Genomic DNA, 22,498 nt, shown 5'->3' on the forward strand with positions numbered 1-22,498 from the left:
GTCTCTTATTATTGACTTTACTGGTTTTCATATAATGGAAAATATTCAAGCCTGTATTTAAATATAAACATTATAGAATGATTTTTGTAAAATAGAATATTTTTTAGCACCACCTTAAAATAAAATGAAGAATTCTGCTATGTCCTTAAATAATGAACCTGTTAGTTTATACAAGTTCACTCCTAGAAAACAAATTTTAAGAGAAACCAACTTTTAAGAAATATATAGACATGCATTTGTATAAAACAGTAGAAAAATTACAATTACGCTTCTGATATATAAGGTCTTTCTACTATTTATGTAAGTAAATTTTCACAAGGCTTCCTAATTCTGAAGAAAATTGGTGGCAGATACAAGGAGGACTGCCAGAAAATTCTAGAACTTAACAAGAAAATAAATACTTAAAAGTATTCTTTTGGTTCTGGTTAAAAGTACAAAAAATGTATGGAAACTGTGCCAAAATGGTGAAGTAAAAGAGCAATCCAGAAGCTGGGTGCTGGTGGTTCATGCCTGTAATCCTAGCTACTCAAGAAGCTGAGATCTAAGGAGGGTTGAAAGCAGCCCAGGGAGAAAAGTCCCAGTGAGACTCGCCAATTAACCACTCAAAAACCAAAAATGGATCGATGGCTCAAAGTGACAGAGCACTAGCCTTGAGTAAAAAGAGTTCAGGGATAGTGCTCAGGCCCTGAGTTCAAGAAATTATATATATGCAATCCAGAAATTGTGTGTAGCTACCTCTACTGTCTTACTTGCCACATTTTTCTCCTTTGCACTCATTTGGCAACACTGTAAGCAACTGTACTTAGCAACCTCCTTCCAATATCTAGTGGGTATTTTTCATTCCTTATTTTAGTTGATTTCTGTCAAGCTTTGAGTATGGCTGCTGCAGCCCTTGTCAGAGGAAGCTAATGTTCTTCATTTTCTATCAGCTCTCTTTCACTCTGTGTTCTGGATTCCTCTTCCTTAGTCTTCCCTGTAGTGGCAGTGTTCCAAGAATCTCCAAAATGTCACTGTTTCTATTCTCCACATATCATACCCAAGCAATTCCATCTGCTCCCATTTCAGTTGCCCTCTACCTGCCAGCACATCCCCAATCTTTTCTCCGATCATTCTCCTGAGCCCAAGATTTGTTACTTAATTGCCTATTGTATATGAACAGGTCCCTTCCTCACTTCCTGCTCCTCCAACTCACTTTGCTGTGTTACCCATCTCAGTGATTGAACAAAGCAGAAACTTGAGAATAAACGCTGAGTTTTTCTTTCACCCAGATTCCATCAAAATTTAATTTTCATATCTTAAATACCTTTCAAATTCCCTTCTTTTCTCCACCTTCACTGCCACTAGTTTCTGGACGACAATTTATTCATAATTAGCCTCCTTATTGGTCTTGCACACCTCAAGCCACACAGCATGATGAAGGACATCATTCTGGTCATGTGGCTATGGTGTTCACAAACCTCCCATAGCTCTTCATCCAAATCTGAGCTTCTTTACCTTATAGTAAGATGCCTTCTAAACCTGGTTTCTTTTCAGTAGCAACATCTCTTAGCATTTTCTCTTTCCTGTGTCCTACAAGTTTCTCAGGGTTTGTGCCTTCTACTCAGCCTTGAGGCGACACCCTGACCACCATCCCCTATCAGTACAAACACAAATCCTTCCTCTGCCCTGGCACTCAGCTTATAGGTCACTTGCTGTAGACCAGTAGTTCCCAAACCAGTAACATCAGCATCACCTAGAAACTTACTAGAAATGGGACTACTTTGTTTCTGTCCTGAACTACCAAGTCACAATCCCTGGAGAAAGGCCCCCACAACTACTTTAACAAATCTAGGCAATTGTGACAAAGGCTAAAAATTGAGAATAGATGCTCTGAAAGGATTTACCAATGAAATAGGTGCCTTTCCAATAGACTGTTCAGGTCTTCTGATAGATTCTGGAGTTTGTTTTGTTCACATCAGTACTGGTGTTTGAACTCAGGGCCTTGTATTTGTTAAACAGGTACTCTACCACTTGGACCATGATCCTAGACAAATTCTCTAGGTTTTATTATGGTAGCATTACAAAATAAAACCTCTAGTAATAGAAAGCTTTCCATTTTCAGAACATTCACATTTGTTTGTGACTTTGAAACCTCACTGTATTTACTATATTTATATATAAGAAATATATTTATGCATATATGCATATATGCACATATGTATATATAAAGCTTTTTAATTGTTGGATTTTAAATGCACATTAAGACAATAAGTATTGAGAATAAATACGAAGACCATTTCATTGAAAGACAAAGAATGGCATTATAATTATAAAACTGTTACTCTATCAAGAAGACAAACATCATAAATACATATGAACCAAAGGTTAGAGCTCCACAATGTATGAAGTAAATTCTAGGGAGAAGTATTTTAATAGAATTAAAAATTGAAGAACATCTATCCAGACATAGAAGACACCTGCATGTGGTCCATTATAAACCAACTAGACCTCACAGATATATATATATATGGAGAGCATTTCACTCAACAATAGAATACACCTTCTTCTCAAGAGCACCATAAACCTTTACTTAGGATAGACCATGCATTAGGTCAGGAAATGAGTTCCAATAAATTTAACAGCACTGAAATCAATGAAGTGTCTTCTCTTGACTACAGTGGATAGAAGCAGAAATCAACAGCAGAAGGAATGTTGGGAAACAAAGATATGGAAATTAAACAAAACACTGAACTAATGGGTTAAGCAACTGAGTGCTGGTGCTGAAAATGGTTAGCTCACATAAGCATAAAGAGAGCAGACTGAAAAGTGGGGCCCTCAGTCCCTCACTGCTCTTCTACTACCATCTTAGAACAACATTTCACACAATATGCAGAAGGTCATTCCTCTGAGGATCAAGAAGAAATCAGGTTATTTTGGAATTATAATGCTTTTCCTTTCATTATAGCTGGAGTAATTAGAAATTGGACCATTTTCCAACAAATACTTATCAGAATAAGGTCTGTCCTTATATTCCAATTATTTACCACTGATTGATCAGTAAAGATAATTTGAAATTCTGGTTCCAGGTTTAGGTACTTATAACATTTAGTATTTTACTATATTTATCTTTTTTGTGCGTGTGCCAGTCCTGGGGTTTGAACTCAGGCACTGACTCAAGCTTCATTTGTTCAAGGCTAGCACTCTACCACTTTAGCCATAGCTTCATTTCCAGCTTTTTTTGGTAGTTAATTGGATAAAGAGTCTTACAGCTTTCCTGCCTGGGCTGGCTTTGAACTGTGATCCTCAGATCTCAGCCTCCTAAGTATCTAAGATTACAGGTGTGAGACATTGGCTGCCCAGCAAGTGTTTTACTATTTAATGTAATATTTTGGTATTCAAGAATATGATTTCAAATAAACTACAGAAATAAATTTGTTACAGATAGTTTCCTAATAGCATTATTATTTAAATTAGAAATTTGAGTACAGTGTCAAAAGGGAAGCATCTGTAACTGCATGGTTTTATACATAGTATTAATAGGAAAATTTGTTAGACCAACTAAACCATTTTATTTGCTCAAAACAAAAACACAATAGCTCAGAAAATGGACATCTCCCAGAATCAATAATAACTCTAACCAATAGTGTGATAAGAACATTTATAGAAAATAGAAGTCATAGAAAACAGTCTGATTGGCTGCAGCCTTGTCATTCAGTCCATTAGCTAGAGCTTAATTACTTCACTAGTAATTGAGTACAGTGTTTTCTGCACCAGTCCATGGTCAGTATCTGGGATTTAACTCTACATTGTTTCAATCTTTGGGCCACATGCTAATGTTCAGTAGAAAAACAAAGGAGGGGGTAACAATGCTCAATAGAAAATGGACTCATTACCTTGCTCATGTAACTGTAACCCCTCTGTAACTCCAGTATCTTTACAATAAAAAATTATTTAATTAAAAAAATGACAGGTTAAAAAAAAAAAGAAATCCATGGCTTCCCATACAATCACTTAACAACGCAATTTCAAATTATGTCATTTTTTCTTTTCTTTTAATTTTTTAAACAAATGAAAGCTGGTGTCTCTTATTGTTTTTTAATTTAATTTAATTTTATTGTAAGGGTGATGTCACAGGCGTTACAGTTACTAAGTAAGACAATGAATACATTTCTTGTTGAAAAAATTAATGGCATAATATTTAACTCGTGATCTGCTTTTACTTGTAATTCAGATTTTGCTCTGCACTCTGACTAAAGTCTTTCCTCAAGAAATATAGGTTAATCACACTTATTTCCCAAGGATGCCATAAGGGAAAGCTTTTAAATCATTTCTTTTTAATCAAGACTGTGCAGATTAGAATGTGGTAGAAAATGATAATGGCAACATTGTTTCTCAAAGGACAGTTTTAATTTAGTTTCATAAAAACTAAGTCTCTACTTTTTCAGTCTGTAACACACATTTATAGAAAATCAATCATACCAGACGACAGGGACTACAAAAAGATGACATAATTCTTTGCAGATATGAGCTTATCTAACATGTTATCATTTACAAGAATAAAGAACAACCTACTAAATTCTCAGAGAATAGTTATATGTTAATATATTCTCTCTATTTTAAAAATGTTAGTCTCATATAAAATAAATATTAAAAATGATATAAAACCCTAACCTTTGCACTCATCTTAACCTTAACTTGCAGTAAAATAGACAAGCTGTAGTAATTAGCCAAAAGAAAAGTTTGTGATGACAGAAGTAATCCACAAAATAAGTGTGTGATAATATTTTTAACTGTTGAGATGGCATTATTAGTGTTGACATAGAATAATTTTCAGTTGTGGTCAGGGATACATTTGGAAATTAATTATGAAGTACTACTGTGATTGCTCTTTGCATGTTGCACTATTTAATTATTTATAGTTAGTCTCAGCACTGGATTTAAAAGCCTTGACTTTGTAGGTTCCAAAGTGCCTATAGCATTGCCTTGACTGTTATGGATTTTATGTGTTATGCTCTGTAACAAGGACTTATCTGTTCTTACATGCTAATTAATTCCTCCATTAAAACTGCACTACATAATCATTGCAAAAAATTAGAAAACTATATACAAATCTAATGAAATAAAAATCAACTATAAATTACACTAGTTATATATAAGCACTCAGTATCTAGGTGAACTTGGTTCTCTAGTGCTTTATAAATATACATGTATGTGTATATAGAATGAAACAGGATTAAAGTATAGTTTATGTTGTGCTTTGTTTTATCTATGATATTGTGAGCACTGTCAGATGACATTCTGTATTTGTAGAGCATGATCTCTGACTATGTATGACCATTTGATCACATCATTTCTTTTTACTTTGTCAAGGCACATGTTGTTCTTGTACTACTGGAGGTTAAGCTTATGGCCTTGCTCTTGGTATGTATGTTTTCTAGCTTGTACGCCTCAAATCATTTAATATAATTCATCAATAAAACAATCTATCTTGGAAATTTTTGTGGGAAACTTTTTAAATACTAGATGATTTTTCTTTTTCATTACAGATCTGTTCGGATTTACCGTTTCTTCCCGAGTCATTCTCAGTACTTTGTGTTTCAACTGCTTAGAATCACTGTATGAAAAATTACATTCTTTGCTGGCCTACTCTGGCAGCAGAGTATCCAGAGGCCATGTGAGCCACTGCTACTTCAGAAGAATGATAAGCAGATCCACTCACAAACAAGCCGAGGATCCAACCCTGGGCTCAGATAACACCACCAGTGACAACTGCAGAAAGGGGATGCAAAGAGCCTGCAAGGGCAGTCTGTTTCAACTTGGCTTTTAAAGAAGCTCCGCTCTGGTTGTTTTGCTACACAAATGGATTAATCTCATTTCCCACTTACTGTTTTATCTATTTCACATAGAGACAGAAGTGATATATTTCCACAAGGGGATGCAAGATGTGAACATAAGGTTACTATCAAAGAGCACAATGATAACAAAGCACTTAAAAGCTGTAGTCCAAGATGCACTAATTCTGAATTATCAGATTGGTTTTTGTCATGTTAAAGGTGATTCAAACATACATGAATGGATACACACATATAAGAAATTGGAAGAATAATAACCTAGGCTGCAACAAAAGAACCTCATCTGGCATCTTATATTTGAATATAAGCTTCTTTTCAGAAATAAAGTCATGTGTCAAACAACAAAGCAAGTAGAACACCTAAAATCAAAACAAAATAAGTAAAGCTTTAAGTATCCGTAGTTGTTTGGGTGAGTTACATTCATATTTTTTCATATATGACAGTATTTTCTGAAAGGAAGAATTATTACATATGTTTTCATTTCAATTGTTGTTCAGAGAGGTTTTATATGAGGATGTACCTCTGGATTAAAAAAAATCATCTTTTGTTCAATGCATATATTTACCAAATTTTTACTTCATATGAGAATATGCTAATGGTTAATTTACAAGTGGAGCTATTCAAGGTTAAAATTTGTTAATTAGTTTCTGTAAGTGAGCTCCATACACAACACATTCTGCTGGGATTCTTCAGCATGCTGGGCAGGACAGGGTGGTAAGTCACCAACGTGGGTAAAGTGGACAAGCATTATTATAGATATTTAGCCATTTTGCAATTAAAGAGCAACTTTTGGAAGCTTGATGGGTTGTTTTCATGGCTTTGGGGGAAGCTATGCACACAGGTAACGGTGTGTGTAAGGTCCCAAGGGTGACAAGTTCAGATGCTTCCAGACTGCAAATATGCCAAGAAAGGGAAAATGACTGTAGGAAGATATGAGGGAGCAGCTACTGCTTGTTCCTCAGGTTTTCAAGGGATCCCTTCTGCTAGGTGCTTTGAAGACTATGAATAATGAAAAAAGACTAAAAAATTATAGACCCTGAGAATCTAATGCATATAACTACATAGAATTTCTGAGAATTAGCTAGAATCAGGATACCACAATCTCTGAACTAACATGAATTACTGCTGTGTTTTAATAATGTTTCTTTAATTAATGAACTCATGAAATAAATCTGCATTTGTTAAGAGCCAAATGACATTTGATCTTCAGTGTTTTATTAGGTACTATTTGAAATGATAAAAATGTCTCTGGTGAGGCTATCTAAATTTTAATCTCAGAAAGCCCAAAGTAGAATTTAATGAGTTATTAAACAGGAAAAATAGAAAGCCAAAGTTACTTACTAAATTAATTTCCTAAACTGCCAGTTACAGAGTTTGGAAACAACACTCTAAAGTCTTCATCCTCTAGGAATTCATCTTAAGCAGGCATCTTTTTCAGAAGACATCTATCTTTCCATGAGAAAGGCTTTACTATTTTTCAATTTGCCTCAAAGGAAAAATGATTTTCTGGGATTTCAGAACTTACTCAGCTTCTGATCCAAAGGTTTCACTGACTGACAGGGAAAAAAAGACCTTCTTTAGAAATAGAAAAATGAATTCCTTTCCTCTGGTGAACAATGTGCTTCTTAAGAAATGTCACTACGATCATATGTGCATAGCTTTTGACCTTTTCTGCTTGTCTGGTAAGATTATCCTTGACATATGTTAGGTATTGCAAATAAGGGAAACCATGGGACCTATGTTTCTTTAGGTCTGGTTTACTTCACTTAATAATTTTTTCCAAGTTTTTCCATTTCCTAACAAATGTGGCAGTGTCATCTTTCTGATGGAGGTACAGAATTCCATTATCTATCTATCTATCTATCTGTCTATCTGTCTGTCTATCTATCTGTCTATCTATCTATCTATCTATCTATCTATCTATCTATCTATCTATCTCTATCTATCTATCTATCTATCTATCTATCTATCTATCTATCTATCTATCTATCTATCTATCTATCTATCTATCTATCTATCTATCTATCTATCTGATGCTAAGTGAAATGAACCCCAAGATAGGAATACAGGAAGTTTTATCTTTGTCACTGATGTTTTTAATGTACTATGTGACCTTTTTGTTTCTTTTGTATGTTCTTCCCCCATGGTATATAACCCCTGTTTTCACTGTATTTGATTCTGGTGCCCTGCATCTTGTATATACATTTTTCTAATTTGGGAAGGGGAAGGGAAATAACAAAATGCTGAAACAAAGATACTGGTTGACCCATTGTAACAATGAGATGTACAAGACACTATGTTGAAAATGAACTTTACAACTTGGGGAAGGAGGGAGGAGTTGCGGAGGTGGGGAGGGAAGGGATGGTAGGGGAAAACAAAGGAATAGGAATGTTCAATAGGATATGTACTCATTACCTTACTCATGTAACTGTAACTTCTCTGTGCAGTATCTTTACAATAGAAAATATATTTTTCAAAAAGAAATGTCACTCTGAGTAATTTTCCTCTTGAAGGTTTTTGTATTGCAGACCAATCAGCCAGTGAAGACAAGAACCACAGTGAGATCAGCAAAATGAGGCCTGCATCCTGACAGGGTCCAGATGGAAAACTACCTATATTCCAGTCAAATTGCCTAAAGCCTACAGCTATGTGTCCAAAGAACACTTCCTTTCTGGCATTTTATTTTGGCTGTGATGGGCTAAAACATTTCTTTGACACTGCTTCATTTTAAAATCCATTGGGTCATGAAATGGGACCTTGCTGTGGTTTGGGGGTAGTCTGAGTGTGTCTCCACAAGGTCGGTGTGTTATGTCCCCACGGAGGGTTTGAGAAGGGTGGCACCTTTAAGTGAGTGATGAGGCTTTGTATGAGTCCTTAGGTTACTTTCCTCAGGAAGAGGAGACTTAGCTCTCCTGTGACCCCTGAGCTAGTTCTTGAGAGGATTCTATGAAAAGAAGCCTGGCTTCATGCTCTTGCTCCTTGTTCTGAAATATAATGGGCTCTGGCCAAAGGCAGCTGTATGCTGTTTGGCCTTTCAAACGATGAGACTTTGAAACTATGAGACATAAAATTCAATGCATATCATACAAAATTGAGGAAACTGATGGAAAAGGTAGGGTTGGGAGGGATAGGGAAGAATGATGAAAGGGGTGACATTAATTAAGGTGCATTGAATTTATAAACTGATTTGTTGAATCGCAACTCCTTTTTACAATACCTAAAAATAAGAACACAGTGCTGAAAAAACTTATGAGACAAACACCTTTTTTACTTTATAAAGTCAGCTTGCCTCAGATATCTTATTACAGTGACAAATTAATACAGATTTCGAACATGTTTCTTCTTTGTGGAAGGGTAAATGCATAGGAGCTGATCACAAAGGCTCAGCAGCTATGTGCTTATGAGCACATAAATAATATTTTACTAAATGAACACCAAGAAAAGGAAACATGGAAATAGTTTTGCTCTCTTTGTTGTGTTTTCCTTTTGTCTTGTTTATTAGTTTGTCTTTGGGAGGGTAAGGAAGAGTATAGAAAAGGTGGAACAAGCCGGGCACCGGTGGCTTACACCTGTAATCCTAGCTACTCAGGAGGCTGAGATCTGAGGACTGAGTCTCAAAGCCACCCCTGGCAAGAAAGTCCGTGAAACTCTTATCTCCAATGAACCACCAGAGAACCGGAAGTGGCGCTGTAGCTCAAGTGGTAGAGCGCTCGCCTTGAGCTGAAGAACCGAGGGACAGAGCTCAGGCCCAGAGTTCAAGCCCCACAACCGACAAAAAAAAGAAGAGGTGGAACAAAAGGTGAACAACTTCAACAGTGGTACTTGCTAGACACTGTGTGGAAAATGAACTATACATCTTATAGTTGGGGATAAGAGGAAAAGAACTGGGAGAGAGCAAGGGAAGGGGGCCATGGTTCAAAAAGAAGTGTACTCATTACCTGACTCATGTAACTGTAACCTCTCTGTATATCATCCCTACAATAACAACATATAAAATAAGTAAATTATCTGCCATCTCTGTTTGTCACAAGTGAAGCAAAGAGTTGATCCTTATCCCATTATGAACTCTCACCTCTTCTAGATAACTACACACTTGTTTTCCTTCAGTTTCTAAAGATTTAAAGTATCTGACTATATTTTATGTGTTTGTGGAAGAATGTATACAAGAAAGAAATATAAATATCTCCTAGTCACATTTTAAATAAACTAAACCTATAAAAAATAAACCTTCCCACAAAGTGTAAATATTTGGTGCTAATGAGCACAGTAGAGCAAACTGCTGCTGGTTGTTCTGTAAGCAAGGAGTGCTGAATAATGTATGAAGTGACAAATCCCAGTCCACAGCAGAAGAAGGCTTTCCACAGCTTGCTTAAATATTCATTTGAAACATAGTTCAGAAAAAAATCTTTTGTTTCTATTTTTCTTGATTAGTCTGAGAAAAAGGGAAAGCTATTTTGTTTTCAGAACCACGATTATAGGGAATAGGAAAATATACTATTAGCATGATCTTGAAAAATCTTTCTCCATACCCTCATTTAAAAATAGTTCTTTATATTGCTTTCAAGAGATACATTTGGCCTTTCTGAGCCTAGAGATGCTGCCTTCCCAAATTTCCCAACAAACAAACAAAACCTAGCATAGTAGCTATTCTGTGAACCCACCATACAAATGTCCAAAGTCAAATATAACTATGTTTACTTGATAAAGTGTGTGTGTGTGTGTGTGTGTGTGTGTGTGTGTGTGTGTGTGTGTGTGTGTGTGTGTGTGTGTGTACATGCATGCACTGATATTGGGGATTGAGCTTAGGGCACTGAGCATTTTTGCTTACTATTACTTGAGCCACAGCTCCACTCCCAGTCTTTTGGCTATTAATGGGAGATGAGTCTTGCAAATGTTCCTGTCCAGGCTAGCTTTGAATTGTGATCCTCAGATCTTAGCCTCCTGAATAAATAGGATTACAGGCATGAGCCACCAATGCCCACCTATGAAAGTATTTTTAAATTAATTAACTGCTTTTGTCTTGCTTCCATTTTAGCTAGCTCTGTACCGAGTTGGCTAAAACATGCACCATTTCCTCACTCTCATTTTCTTTCACTCCTTTCTTCCCTCCCTTCTTTTTTCTCACTCCTTTCTTCAATTTCTCTTTACCCAAAGAGGAATAGTTACAGTTACTAAACATTTCAGTGTATGAATGGCCTGCCAACAAGGGATCTTGTTTTGTAGAGAATATATACAAATAAGGAAGATAACTAAAAGTTGGTCCAGGCCAGAAATATAGTTCAGTGGTAGAGTATGTGTCTAGAAAATGTGTGGTCATCAGTTCAATCTTCTGATAAATAAATAAATAAATGAATGAATATTGGTTTGCTTTTTTTAAATCACAGATTCTTAGTGATTCCAAGCATTATCAGTGGCAAAATGCTTCTTCCTAAAGGGAAAGACCACTATATCTTTCACTCCCAAATTGGTACCCTTCTGTGGCATACAATTGTTAATAATCAAAGGACTGTTGTGTAATTTTTCTTTGGGTTATTTTAGAAGCCTTTGGCTGTATTAGTCTAAGACATGGAAAGATCCATGAAAGAGAAAGGTTGGAGATTTAGAAAAAGTGAATGAAGCCTTCAGGACCCCATTTCAGACTAATAGTAGCATTTCTAGGAAGAAAGTAAGATTTGATTTCTTTTTTTATCTTTGATTCAAATTTTCAGTGTTCTAGGAATTCTATGAACACTACAATCAAGCCATGACAGACCAAGTGACAGACAAAGAGATGCTTAGTATTTCCTCTAAGTCTTGAGGTAAATGGCTGGAATAAAGCAATAGCTCAGGCATTTCTTGCCTATTCTGTTTTCAAGGGATTGTAACAGCCATTTCATACTGTCAAGCTTATAATTTCCTTGGAATTTTCTGCTGAGCTAGGTATGACAAATTTTAAGGTAATTTTGAAAAATAAAATTTCTGTGAAAATGAGACTGTGGTATTGAAAAGACATTATGTCCTAGCTCCAGTTACTTTGACTTCTCAGGACAGTCTGCATCAGGCACTCCCAAAGCCTTGTTCTTTAGCTTTCTCTTTAATTCTGTGACCTTCTGAAGATTTCCCTTTTTGAGTATTTTAGCCATGGCGAGTTTCTGTGGTTTGCATTTGAAACATACAAATACTCTTGTTTGGCTTTATTGTTCAAGGCTGGTGTTGTACCATTTGAACTATACCTCCACTTTTGGCTTTTTTCTGGTTCAATGGAGATGAGAGTATAATGGACTTTTTAAAAATCTGGGCTGGTTCCCATCCTTGATTCTCAGATTTTAGACTTTTGAGTAGCAAGCTAGGATTGCCAGTGTGAGCCACAGGCGCCCAACTCAAACTTGGTGTATTTTCATACACTTAAATTACATTTCATCCTTACAACATAAGTGAGTTATTAAGGTGTTCTACATAAGAAGAAACTAATTGTTAGTGTTAAAAATAATTCCTTCTTCACTGTATATTTAAGCAGTTGCAAAATTACAACTCAAATTTGAAATTGTTAAGATTTATGACATTCTTCTCATCCTTGTTGTGGCAAAATTTAGAAATCTCTTCTTCAAGGTCATATGTTGTCTGCCTCAAAAAGATACCAACTATACAACACCCTTTACTATAACCATTGCCCACACATTCATTCGACAAATATGGGAAAAAACCTCCAAATACAGTAGTAAAGCCATATGGTTCATACAGCTTAAGAATAATTTAGCTCATTAAATTAGAAATCATTTCTGCTCAATTTAAGCTTTCAGTGGAGTAATTCTTCACTGCAACGATTTCTAGGGACACAGAACAGAAAATAGCTTTAATTCTAGTTTTTAAAATACACAGAAGAGATGATGAAGAAACTTAACTCCTCACATTTCAGTCATTTGCATGACACCCTCAAGATTTCTGTTGGGTCTGTGTGCCAACTAATAGTTCTTGAAAATCAATTTCTACTTATTGTGGTACATATTTTAAAAGGAAACCTTGTTATTCTCTTAAATCAAAACCAATACTTTCCTTAAGTGGAAAGCAATAAAAAATAAATTCAGTAAAACAAAGGGGGTGAATCTAAAGGAGAGAGCATCGGAGTGCAAAGCTCAGAAACTGAATCTTGATCTACTCGGTTCCAAAGAATGATTAGCAACAGTTTAACATATGTTAAAGATATACTAGCTTGGGACTAATCTTCCTCTTGGAACTAATCAGGATTGAAAGAGAAACTAATGGAAGTAATTCAGTGCTATTTAATACTTTAGAGTCCAGTGTTATGTGTTCTGCACAGTGTAGCATACTGCTTCAGGAAATGAGTGTATTATTTGTAGAGAGGACTCTGAGAAGCAGCTTTCCAACTGACATTACATTCATTCACCTATCTACTGAATCTCCCATACGTCAGTCATTGATTCTGAGTGCTGAAGATTCAATGGTAAGCCTCTCACTTTGAGGAGAAGGTAAGTTAAAAAAGAAGTCAATTAGGGGCTGGGAAGGTGGCTCAGAGTGCTTGCCTTGCATGCATGAGGCCCTGGGTTCAATTCCTCAGCACCACATAAGCAAAAAGAAAAAAGCCGGAAGTGGCGCTGTGGCTCAAGTGGTAGAGCGCTAGCCTTGAGCTGAAGAGCTGAGGGACAGTGCCCAGGCCCAGAGTTCAGGCCCCACGACCTGACCCCCCCCCAAAAAAAAGAAGTCAATGAAATCAGAAAACTATAAAGCAGCATTAAAACAGCTTACATTAGACACTAAGTGCTAGACTAGTAGGTGAGAGGTCATTTTCAAGTAGAGAGGGCACCTGCACCTATTGTTTGAGAATTTCTAGAAGGCTCAGTATGTCACTGACCTCTCATTTCCTTTGTTGAACATCAGTTAAAAAGAGCTACCATCTAAGGAATGGAAGCATAGAATATACCTGAAGAGTAGAAGCACAGAGCAGTAAAGTGTTCTTCTCGAATAAGCAAGAGACAGAGAAGACATCTACTTTTCCTAATTCTTTCCTTTAAAAAGAAAGACTCAGCCAGGCACTGGTGGCTCACGCCTGTAATCTTAGCTACTCAGGAGGCTGAGATCTGAGGATCATGGTTCAAAGCCAGCCTGTACAGGAAAGTCCATGAGACTCTTATCACCTATAAACCACCAGGAAACCAGAAGTGGTGCTGTGGCTCCAGTGGTAGAGTGCTTGCCTTGAGCAAAAGAGCTCAGGGACAGTGCCCAGCCAGGCCCAGAGTTCAAGGCCCACGACTGACAAAAAAAAAAAAAAAAAGACTCATGATTGCATAGAATCAGAGGCTAGATTTTGATTTAAATTCGACTTCTGGAAATCTATATGATATTCTTATTAAAATGTCTCTTTGAAGAGTTCAGTTGTGTTAATGATTTCCCCAGAGAATCCAAAAGATATCATACTTGTATATGTGATATGATATATATGTATATATGATATACATGATCTTGCTATCTAAAATTTTTAAATTGAACCATTTAAGTAAGCAGCCCAGCTTACTACATGCTAAACCAAACAATGTGTTCCTTTCATAGGAATGAAGACCAATAAAATATGATCTACCTGTGAAGTTTGAGAGTCACAGTTCCATAAACAGTGGCAAAACCGAGCAGACGAACCCATCTCAGGAGAATACAGCGAAATGTACTTGGCTCAAAGTATAAAATAACAACCTGTGGGAGGAGAACAGAAAGGAAAAGACTTTCAGGCTCAATGGATTACCCATTAACGATTACTTCATAATCTGGTGTTTTAATATATGTGAATTTTGATATGAGCACAGTCATTCAAATAATTCTTGAAAAGGCTACTTTGATCATTGCATTATTGAAGAACTACAGACTCCCTACAGCTTTCTAAATAAACCTTTCAAATGATTAGCAATTAAATGTATTGTTAATTGTTGACAACTAACAACAAAATAAATATCAGGAAGTGAAAATGAGATTGGAGGTGGGGCAGTGCAGAGGGTGGAAGAATGTAAAAGGGAACAAACAGGGCAGAAAAAGCAAGACTATTCAATATAAGTAAGTGATAAAGGAAGGAGGAAATGTAACAGAGGATGAAAAGAACAATGAGAGAGGTAACTCTGTTCAATAGGCATTGGACACTTAAATAAACATTAAACTGTAACCCCCTTGAACAAGTTTTAGCAAAGTAAATTTTCAGAATCTAACTTTGAAGAGTTTCTATCAACTGTATCCAAGTCTCTAATATAGCCAAGCACACCTGTCTTATCTTCCAACAAAGGCAAGCCAGCTTGGCTTCTTTGTCTTCCTCTAGCTATACTTATAGCAATTCTCTGGAACTGTTCTGGTGAAAGTGTCCCACAATGCACCCCTAAACAAGCCACCAACCGCTCCACTTTTACTACTTGGTACTTGGACCAATTATCTCACTAATTCCTTGCTTCTCCACTTCTGCTCCAACAGTAATATTCCAAACACTGCATGTTGATGATACAATGCATGAAGGCCAAAAGAATATTGCTACAATAAACCTCTGTGCAGTTTCAGTGGGGCCACAAAAAGAAACAACAAGTGTCCAATTCAAGGGGAATTGAGCACAGGTATTTGCAAGGCGCTCCATTACTTTTCATGTGCTCCCGCTTGATTTTCAGCAAGCCATTGTAGAGTAAGAATTGGTTTGGTCCTGACTATGGAATTCAGTATAATGAGTGCTAAAGGATTAGTGATGTTCAAACATACAGGCATATATAGTATGAGCTAATTCTACTGAAATCAATACCATAATGTAACTAAAAATGTAGCCATTGCCCAAACTTTGTTACTTTTGGTTTTTGTTCATACCAGAGTTGTGTGTGTGTTATTGGGAACTAACATTTTTCTTTTTTCCAACTTTTATTTTATTGTAAAGATGCTGTACAGAGGGGTTACAGTTGCAAGAGTAAGGTAATGAGTACATTTCTTGTTGAGCATTGCTACCCCCTCCTTTGTTGTTCTCCCATAATCCCTTCCTTCTCCCACCTCCCTCACTCCTCCCCCCACAAAGCTGTAAGGTTCATTTCCAGTATACTATCTTGTGGGTATCATTGTTGCAATGGGTCATCGTCCTGTGTCCTTGTTTCAGCATTTTGTTATTCCCCTTACTCTCCCCCAGTTAGATAAATGTATATACAAAAGCAGGGTACCAAAATCAAGTACAGTGACCACATAGGGGGAAGAACATACAAAGGAAACAAAAAAAACCACACCATACACTAAACAACAACAACAAAGACAGACCTCTTGTATCCACATCTTGGGGTTCCTTTCGTTTAGCATCATCTTATATGGTCATATATACATAGCTCTTGAGCTTTTCTGCTCATCTGATAAAGTTATCCTAGATGTATACTAATTATTGCAAATGAGGGAAATCATGGGACCTAGCTTTCTTTAGGTCTGACTTACTTCACTTAATATGATTTTGCACATTTTTCTATTAATATTTTACAAGTGGAGTCCCTCTCTCCTGAAGAGCCAAGAATGGCATCACATAAAACTCTCTCTTGGTATTTCTCATATATTTCTACTACATAAAGGTATTAAATTCTCAAGGAATGGGGAAAACACTTGAAAAAGTTGTCATTGATAAATGCTTAAATAGGCAGAAACGGGAGATAAAATTGCTTTGGGTGCTCTTGAAGATGAGGAAAATATTTCAACTTTATTCTTCCACTACTACACAGTATTTGCCCTTAAATTTCCAATTTACTACATATAGTAAAGATAAAGATTTGCCTATTGGTTTATCAGAAAAAATATGGATTTAGCAAAGAGGAGAGAGAGAGAGGGAATAAATGTTCTTTATTTACTGATTTTTCAAATGAGATTAAAATTCTATAAATTGTATTCTAAGTAGGAGAACATATTTTAGAGATAGTTCCTTTGTGTGACAGTCCAATCATAATTATGAGTTCTAAAAGCAAGCTTTATGAGGGAATTTAAGATGAGAGAAAACAGTGGAAGAAAATAAATTGGAAAGTGATACATGACTAAAGCATTTCTGTTCCTTATTAAGACAGAGAGAAGTGACAGATTATAGACTAGAGGGACAACAATATTAAATAAAAAATAGAAAATTCCCAAATACTTCCACCAGAAATGACTTCAGAAATTTTCCTAGAACATTGGATTCCTAGAAGCCCCTATGAGTTATTCCATTGATATCTAGTATATTGTTTCTAGGTAATAAATGAACACAGGTAACTATAATATAGACATCTGTATAATTTTCATTTGAAAATGAAGAATTCCTCTTGAATTGTTGGTAAAAATATTGATTGATTTTCACACTTTTATTTATCAGATGAAAAACTTGAGAATTTGTAAGAGATTATTGAATTGGTCAGAAATTTAATTTTTGTTCTAGTAGAATTACATCTCATTGTATCAGTTTGACATCTTCTGACAACCCCAACCATTTTTTTGTTCCTTCTTCTGAATCTCTATAGTTACTTCTTGACTATACTCTTTCTACTGTATCTTACATTTTACTTATCTGTATGGGTGCCTTTCTGGATAAAATACAAAACTGGAGAAGGGCATGCTTCTCTGCATATTTCATATGTTTCATAGACATGAAATATATATATATTAAATATTCACTTAATAACCTATTTAGCTAATTTTAAAAGAAAACATTATTTTCAGAATAGCCCCTTTGAAAATCTGACTAGGGCTCATTAATCACTGTGCTTCTGATGCACATACTCAATCTTTATTGACACTGTAATGGATTTGGAAGTGACAAAATAAAACCATATGTGTGTTAAATCCTTAAAGAAGTAGCAAATGGTAAAATAATGTTATGACAATATTAAGTATTTCTGCACTACTTAGTATCTGCTAGTCATCAGAATGAGCCTGTTTGCACACTTGTACTCATTTAAGCCTCACAGTGCACTGTGAGCAGGGACTTATATTTTGCACAAGAGAGGTAGGCCATACAGAGTGGGGTGATGTACTCTGTGTATCACAGACAGAAGGTGTCTAAGACAGGATATGAATGCACGCATTTGGTTCCAGAATTCACGCTCATGCTCAGAACTCTGCTGCTCTGCTGCTCCAAATGAATGATTCATTCTATTAGCAGGGAAGAAGACCAGTGCCTTCATCCCTTGAGTTGCAGTATGGAAAGATTTTGGAGGAAGGGGAAATTGCTTTCCATAGAAGTTCAGTTTAGCCTGGGAGGACTAACATCTGAACATGAACTTGAGGAGAAACAGGTGCAAGTATGCAGACATGGAGGAGAATGGGGGAGTCCAAGACAAAAGCATGTTGTGGGAAAGTTCTGGAGTGTGGAGTCTAAGGTTACAGCTAGGAGTGCAGACAGAAGATTTCTGAGAATAAAGCTGTGAGATAAAGTTGATCACTGTAAGCTTCGAAGAAAAGGGAAAGGAATTCAGATTATGGCTACTATACATACCATTAAAATCCCCTCAGTGTAGGTCAGAAGTGTATATCACAGAACTTATCTAGTGGCAGCATGTCAGAAGGCTGGTTGGGCCATGGAAGAAGAAAAGACTGAGATGAGACATCTGAAGGAATAAAGGAGGCCCAAAGTCTTCATCTTACCTACAAAACTTTTCCCTTTCCCTCTGTTTTATTCCAGCCCCCCCCCCTTTATCTCAGTCCTCAAACATCAACAATTGGGATGTTTCTGATCACCTTACTGCCCTCCTTAGAACTAACTCTTCAGTGGCTTTCAGCATTCTGAGGAGAGCCAAATTCCCTAAGATAGTTGTCAGGGACCTTTACAATTGAGCCAGCTCATATCTACTGAATTATTATTTTCCAATCACCAAAGTCCTTGAGAGTGCTGTGTTGTTGTTTTTTTTTGACTGGACACTGTTTAACAGCCACACTTTCTCACTTGTACCTACTTGGATTACTTCTGCTACCCCTTCAGGTCTCAACTCAAATAGTCCTTCCTTTAGGATGAAGTGGCCTTCCCTGGGGTTCTTTTAGATGCCCAGGCTCTGTGGAGGCCATGCTTACTCTGTCTATTTCCATGACACAGAAGCTAAGAGTCCAGGCACATAGAGAGGCCTCATAAATATTTTTGAGTGCAAGTAAAATAAGACACATTGTTTTCATAAACTGCTTTGTTAAATGGTAACTCCTTTGAATAACTATTTAAGGATAATAAAAATATTTTTAAAATAAGTAAGTAAAATTAAAAAAAGGGTATAACTGGACACAACTAATGTTGTAAAACCAGAAATACAGTTATTCATGGGAAGAGAGGAAAGAAGATAATCAAGGAAACACTGGGCAACCAATTTATTTAGGCAAATGAAAATAAAATGTCAAAGATAAATGATGATTTTTTAAGCATCATTTTATTTTATTTTATTTATTTTTTTGGGTCCGGTCGTGGGGACTGAACTCTGGGCTTGGGCGCTATCCCTCAGCTCTTCAGCTCAAGGCTAACACTCTACCACTTGAGCCACACTGCCACTTCCGGCTTTTTTCTTTTTGCTTATGTGGTGCTGGGGAATTGAACCCAGGGCCTCAGGTATGCAAGGCAAGCGCTCTACCACTGAGCTACCTTCCCAGCCCCGATAAATGATGATTTTTAACCTTGGGTGATGGAGAAGAAGATGTTTCTGTTTGAAATGAAACAGAAAAATGAGAATGTGCATAACCCTGGGAGAAATTATGGTCCTTCTGTGTATTGACCTTTCTGCCATACCCCTCTCCCTCTCAGGTCTACCATCCATGACTTTTCATCACTGCCCAGATTGAGCTGGGTTTCCAACTTATTTGCATAGTATTTACTCTTCCTTCATTGCCCTCTCTAATTCTATTTTGATATCGTTAATTATGTAATACATTTATTTAATGTTTTCTCTGCTTGGTTATAAGATATACAAGAGTGGGAATTTTAACTACTTTTTTGTTCATAATTGCACAGGCATACTCTAGGCATCACCTACAGTAAGAGATAACCAATATATGCACTGAGAAGGAATTTTTTAAATAGAAGAAAAAAAAGGAAGGAGAGATGTGCTGAGGAGATATGAAACGTTAAGTTCATTTTTAGATATAGTGAGTATGAATTGCACATAGGACTTCCAATTCAGATGTCCAAATCTTGTTTTATAGTGATTAATACACTACACTAGGAGGAGAAAAAAATAAAAAAACCCAAAGATTATGAAGTTTCTTATTTTTTAACTTTTATTTTTGTAACATTTAAATAGTTTAGCAAAATAATTATAAAACACACCCCAAATCCTAATCAGTAGCATTTCATAATAGACCTTTGTAAAAAAAGAAATGGAGAAAGCCATGTAGACACTAAGCTGAAAAATTGATGATGTTTCTTCTGACATCATCCTAATAGATGTCATTTTTATATACTACTAATAACCACAATTACTGCTATGGTTTCAATACCCCCTCCAAAACTCATATTGAAGTGAATTGTCATTGTAATAGTACTAAGAAGTAGAGCAATTAAGAGATTATTAGATCATGAAGCACTTGGTTTCATCAGTGGATTTAGACCAACATGGCAGGAATGGACCAGTTACCAAGGCAGTGGAAGAAGGAAAACCAATGACTAACCAGCACAACCATGTTCATTGAAGAACTATTCACCATAGGCAAGATACTGAATCAGTCCAGATGCCCCTCAATGGATGAATTAATCAAGAAAATGTGGTATATATACACAATGGAATTTTAATCATCCATAAGAATGGTATTGTAGCATTTGTAAGGAAATGAAAATATTTCAAGTCCACACACACAGATATATAAATATATATTTATATATAAATTATGTTTAAACACAAATTATGTATATTTATATATTATATATATAAATTAATCCAGACCCAGAGAAACAAATGTTGCATGTTTTCCCTCACTGTGGTACAGAGAATGTGTCTATAAATGCATAAGTAAACATGATGGGTGGTATGCTAGTGGTACAAGTGAATTAACTGAAGTGTAATAGACTCTATGGAAATAGAGAGACTATGGAAATAGAGAGACTAGCCCAACAAAATAAGTACCAGGAAATAGGCTGGGTTTCCGCAAAAGGGGAGTGGGACCAAGGAAGAGAGGCAGAAAAAGAAAGGGAGAAAATGCAGTCAAGAATTTATTGTATATACCACCAAATTAAGAAAAGTTAAGGGAAGGGGTGGGCTGAAAGGGGTGAGAATGGATCAAGATGAATTGTATTTATATACTGCTTTGTTAAATGGCACCTCCTTTGTACAGCTACTTAAAGATAATTTTTAAAAGAGAAAAAAAGCAAATGGCTAGGGATGATAAAAGGGTCGTTTAACCTTCTTGTCTTATAAATGTTTGTCTACCTTTTGTCCTGTCATGGTACAACAGGAAAGTCCCTGGCACATGGGAGCCATGCTATGCACTTGTCAACATTCAAAACAATGAAATAAATAAACTTCTATTGTTTATAAATTGCAGTCTGTGGTGTTCAGCTATAGCAGCAGAAAATGGAATATGAAACTTATCCATTGTCACATGCACACTGATCATTATTACCACCTAAATACACTTTATCATTATTTTATACCCTACATTTTATAGGGTTAAGTAAATTGCTTGTGGTTATCAAATAGTCAGTTTTCAAGCCAACACACATAGACACTTCCTTTACTGGAAGAACTGCTGACAGCAGAATTCCCGACTACAAAATCCATGGGAAAAGTACCTTTATCTCTTCCTAAGTTAGCTGCTACTGACGGATATAAAGATATTTCATCAAATGGGTAGGGATACATATGTACCACTCTGTTTACTGTATACACTAAGGACTGAAGAACATTTATTATTTATAGATACATGAAATCAGTGCATAAATTATGTATGTTATAAAATAAAATAGCCTAGGTTAAGGGTATGAGGTGAGAAAGAAGGAGGCATAGTCAGGCTGAGCAACAGACATGTCACACCAAACCCTCCTCACATTCTTTCATCTTGTTTCTTGGGAAGCTCATAATTTCCCTGAGGTTTTCTTCCATGAAATCTGTTGGAGGCCTAACTCATCCCTATGTATATTTTAAGCAATTAGTTCTTTCTTTTTTTGGGGGGGGGAGGGTCAGGTTGTGGGGCCTAAACTCTGGGCCTGGGCGCTGTTCCTCAGCTCTTCAGCTCAAGGCTAGCGCTCTACCACTTGAGCCACAGCACCACTTCCAGCTTTTTTCTTTTTGCTTATGTGGTGCTGAGGAATTGAACCCAGGGCCTCATGCATGCAAGGCAAGTGCTCTACCACTGAGCCACCTTCCCAGCCCAGTAATTAGTTCTTAAGCAATTTGTGGGAATTCTTTTTCAGTCAGCTGACCTTAGTGGTAGAAAACTTTGTTAAAGCATTGTAGTGGTGACAGCTTTCCAAGCCTTGCCCTTATGTACCAGCAAATCAGTACAGATTATTTTCCCACACATCAGTTGTGATTTATATGTGTCCGTGGTCCTGGGGATGGAATCTAGGGCCTTGTACATGCTGGGAAAGCACTCTATAACTGAACATCGCCCTCAGCTTTGGTTGAGACAAGTTTCACTCCAGATTACTGTTAAATTCTCCTTCCTCTATCTCCAAATAACTGGGATTACAGGCATGCACTTAATTATGATTTTACAGTATGTTTTAAAGTCTGGTTGATTGTCTATATTCTTTG

General features: G+C 36.4%; 1 protein-coding gene across 1 annotated transcript in view; it reads right to left on the reverse strand.

The window, feature by feature from the left end:
- The window catches only part of Gpr158 (G protein-coupled receptor 158), a 361,348-nt gene that overhangs the window by 29,244 nt on the left and 309,606 nt on the right, over window positions 1-22,498 (reverse strand). Inside the window, exon 6 of the mRNA XM_069998300.1 lies at window positions 14,404-14,513. Coding sequence (XP_069854401.1) covers window positions 14,404-14,513 — 110 coding nt within the window. The remainder of the gene's footprint in view (window positions 1-14,403; window positions 14,514-22,498) is intronic.

This window comes from Dipodomys merriami, unplaced genomic scaffold (genome assembly GCF_024711535.1).
Source record: "Dipodomys merriami isolate MVZ:Mamm:240054 unplaced genomic scaffold, mDipMer1.0.p SCAF_51, whole genome shotgun sequence".
NCBI classification, from domain to species: domain Eukaryota; kingdom Metazoa; phylum Chordata; class Mammalia; order Rodentia; family Heteromyidae; genus Dipodomys; species Dipodomys merriami.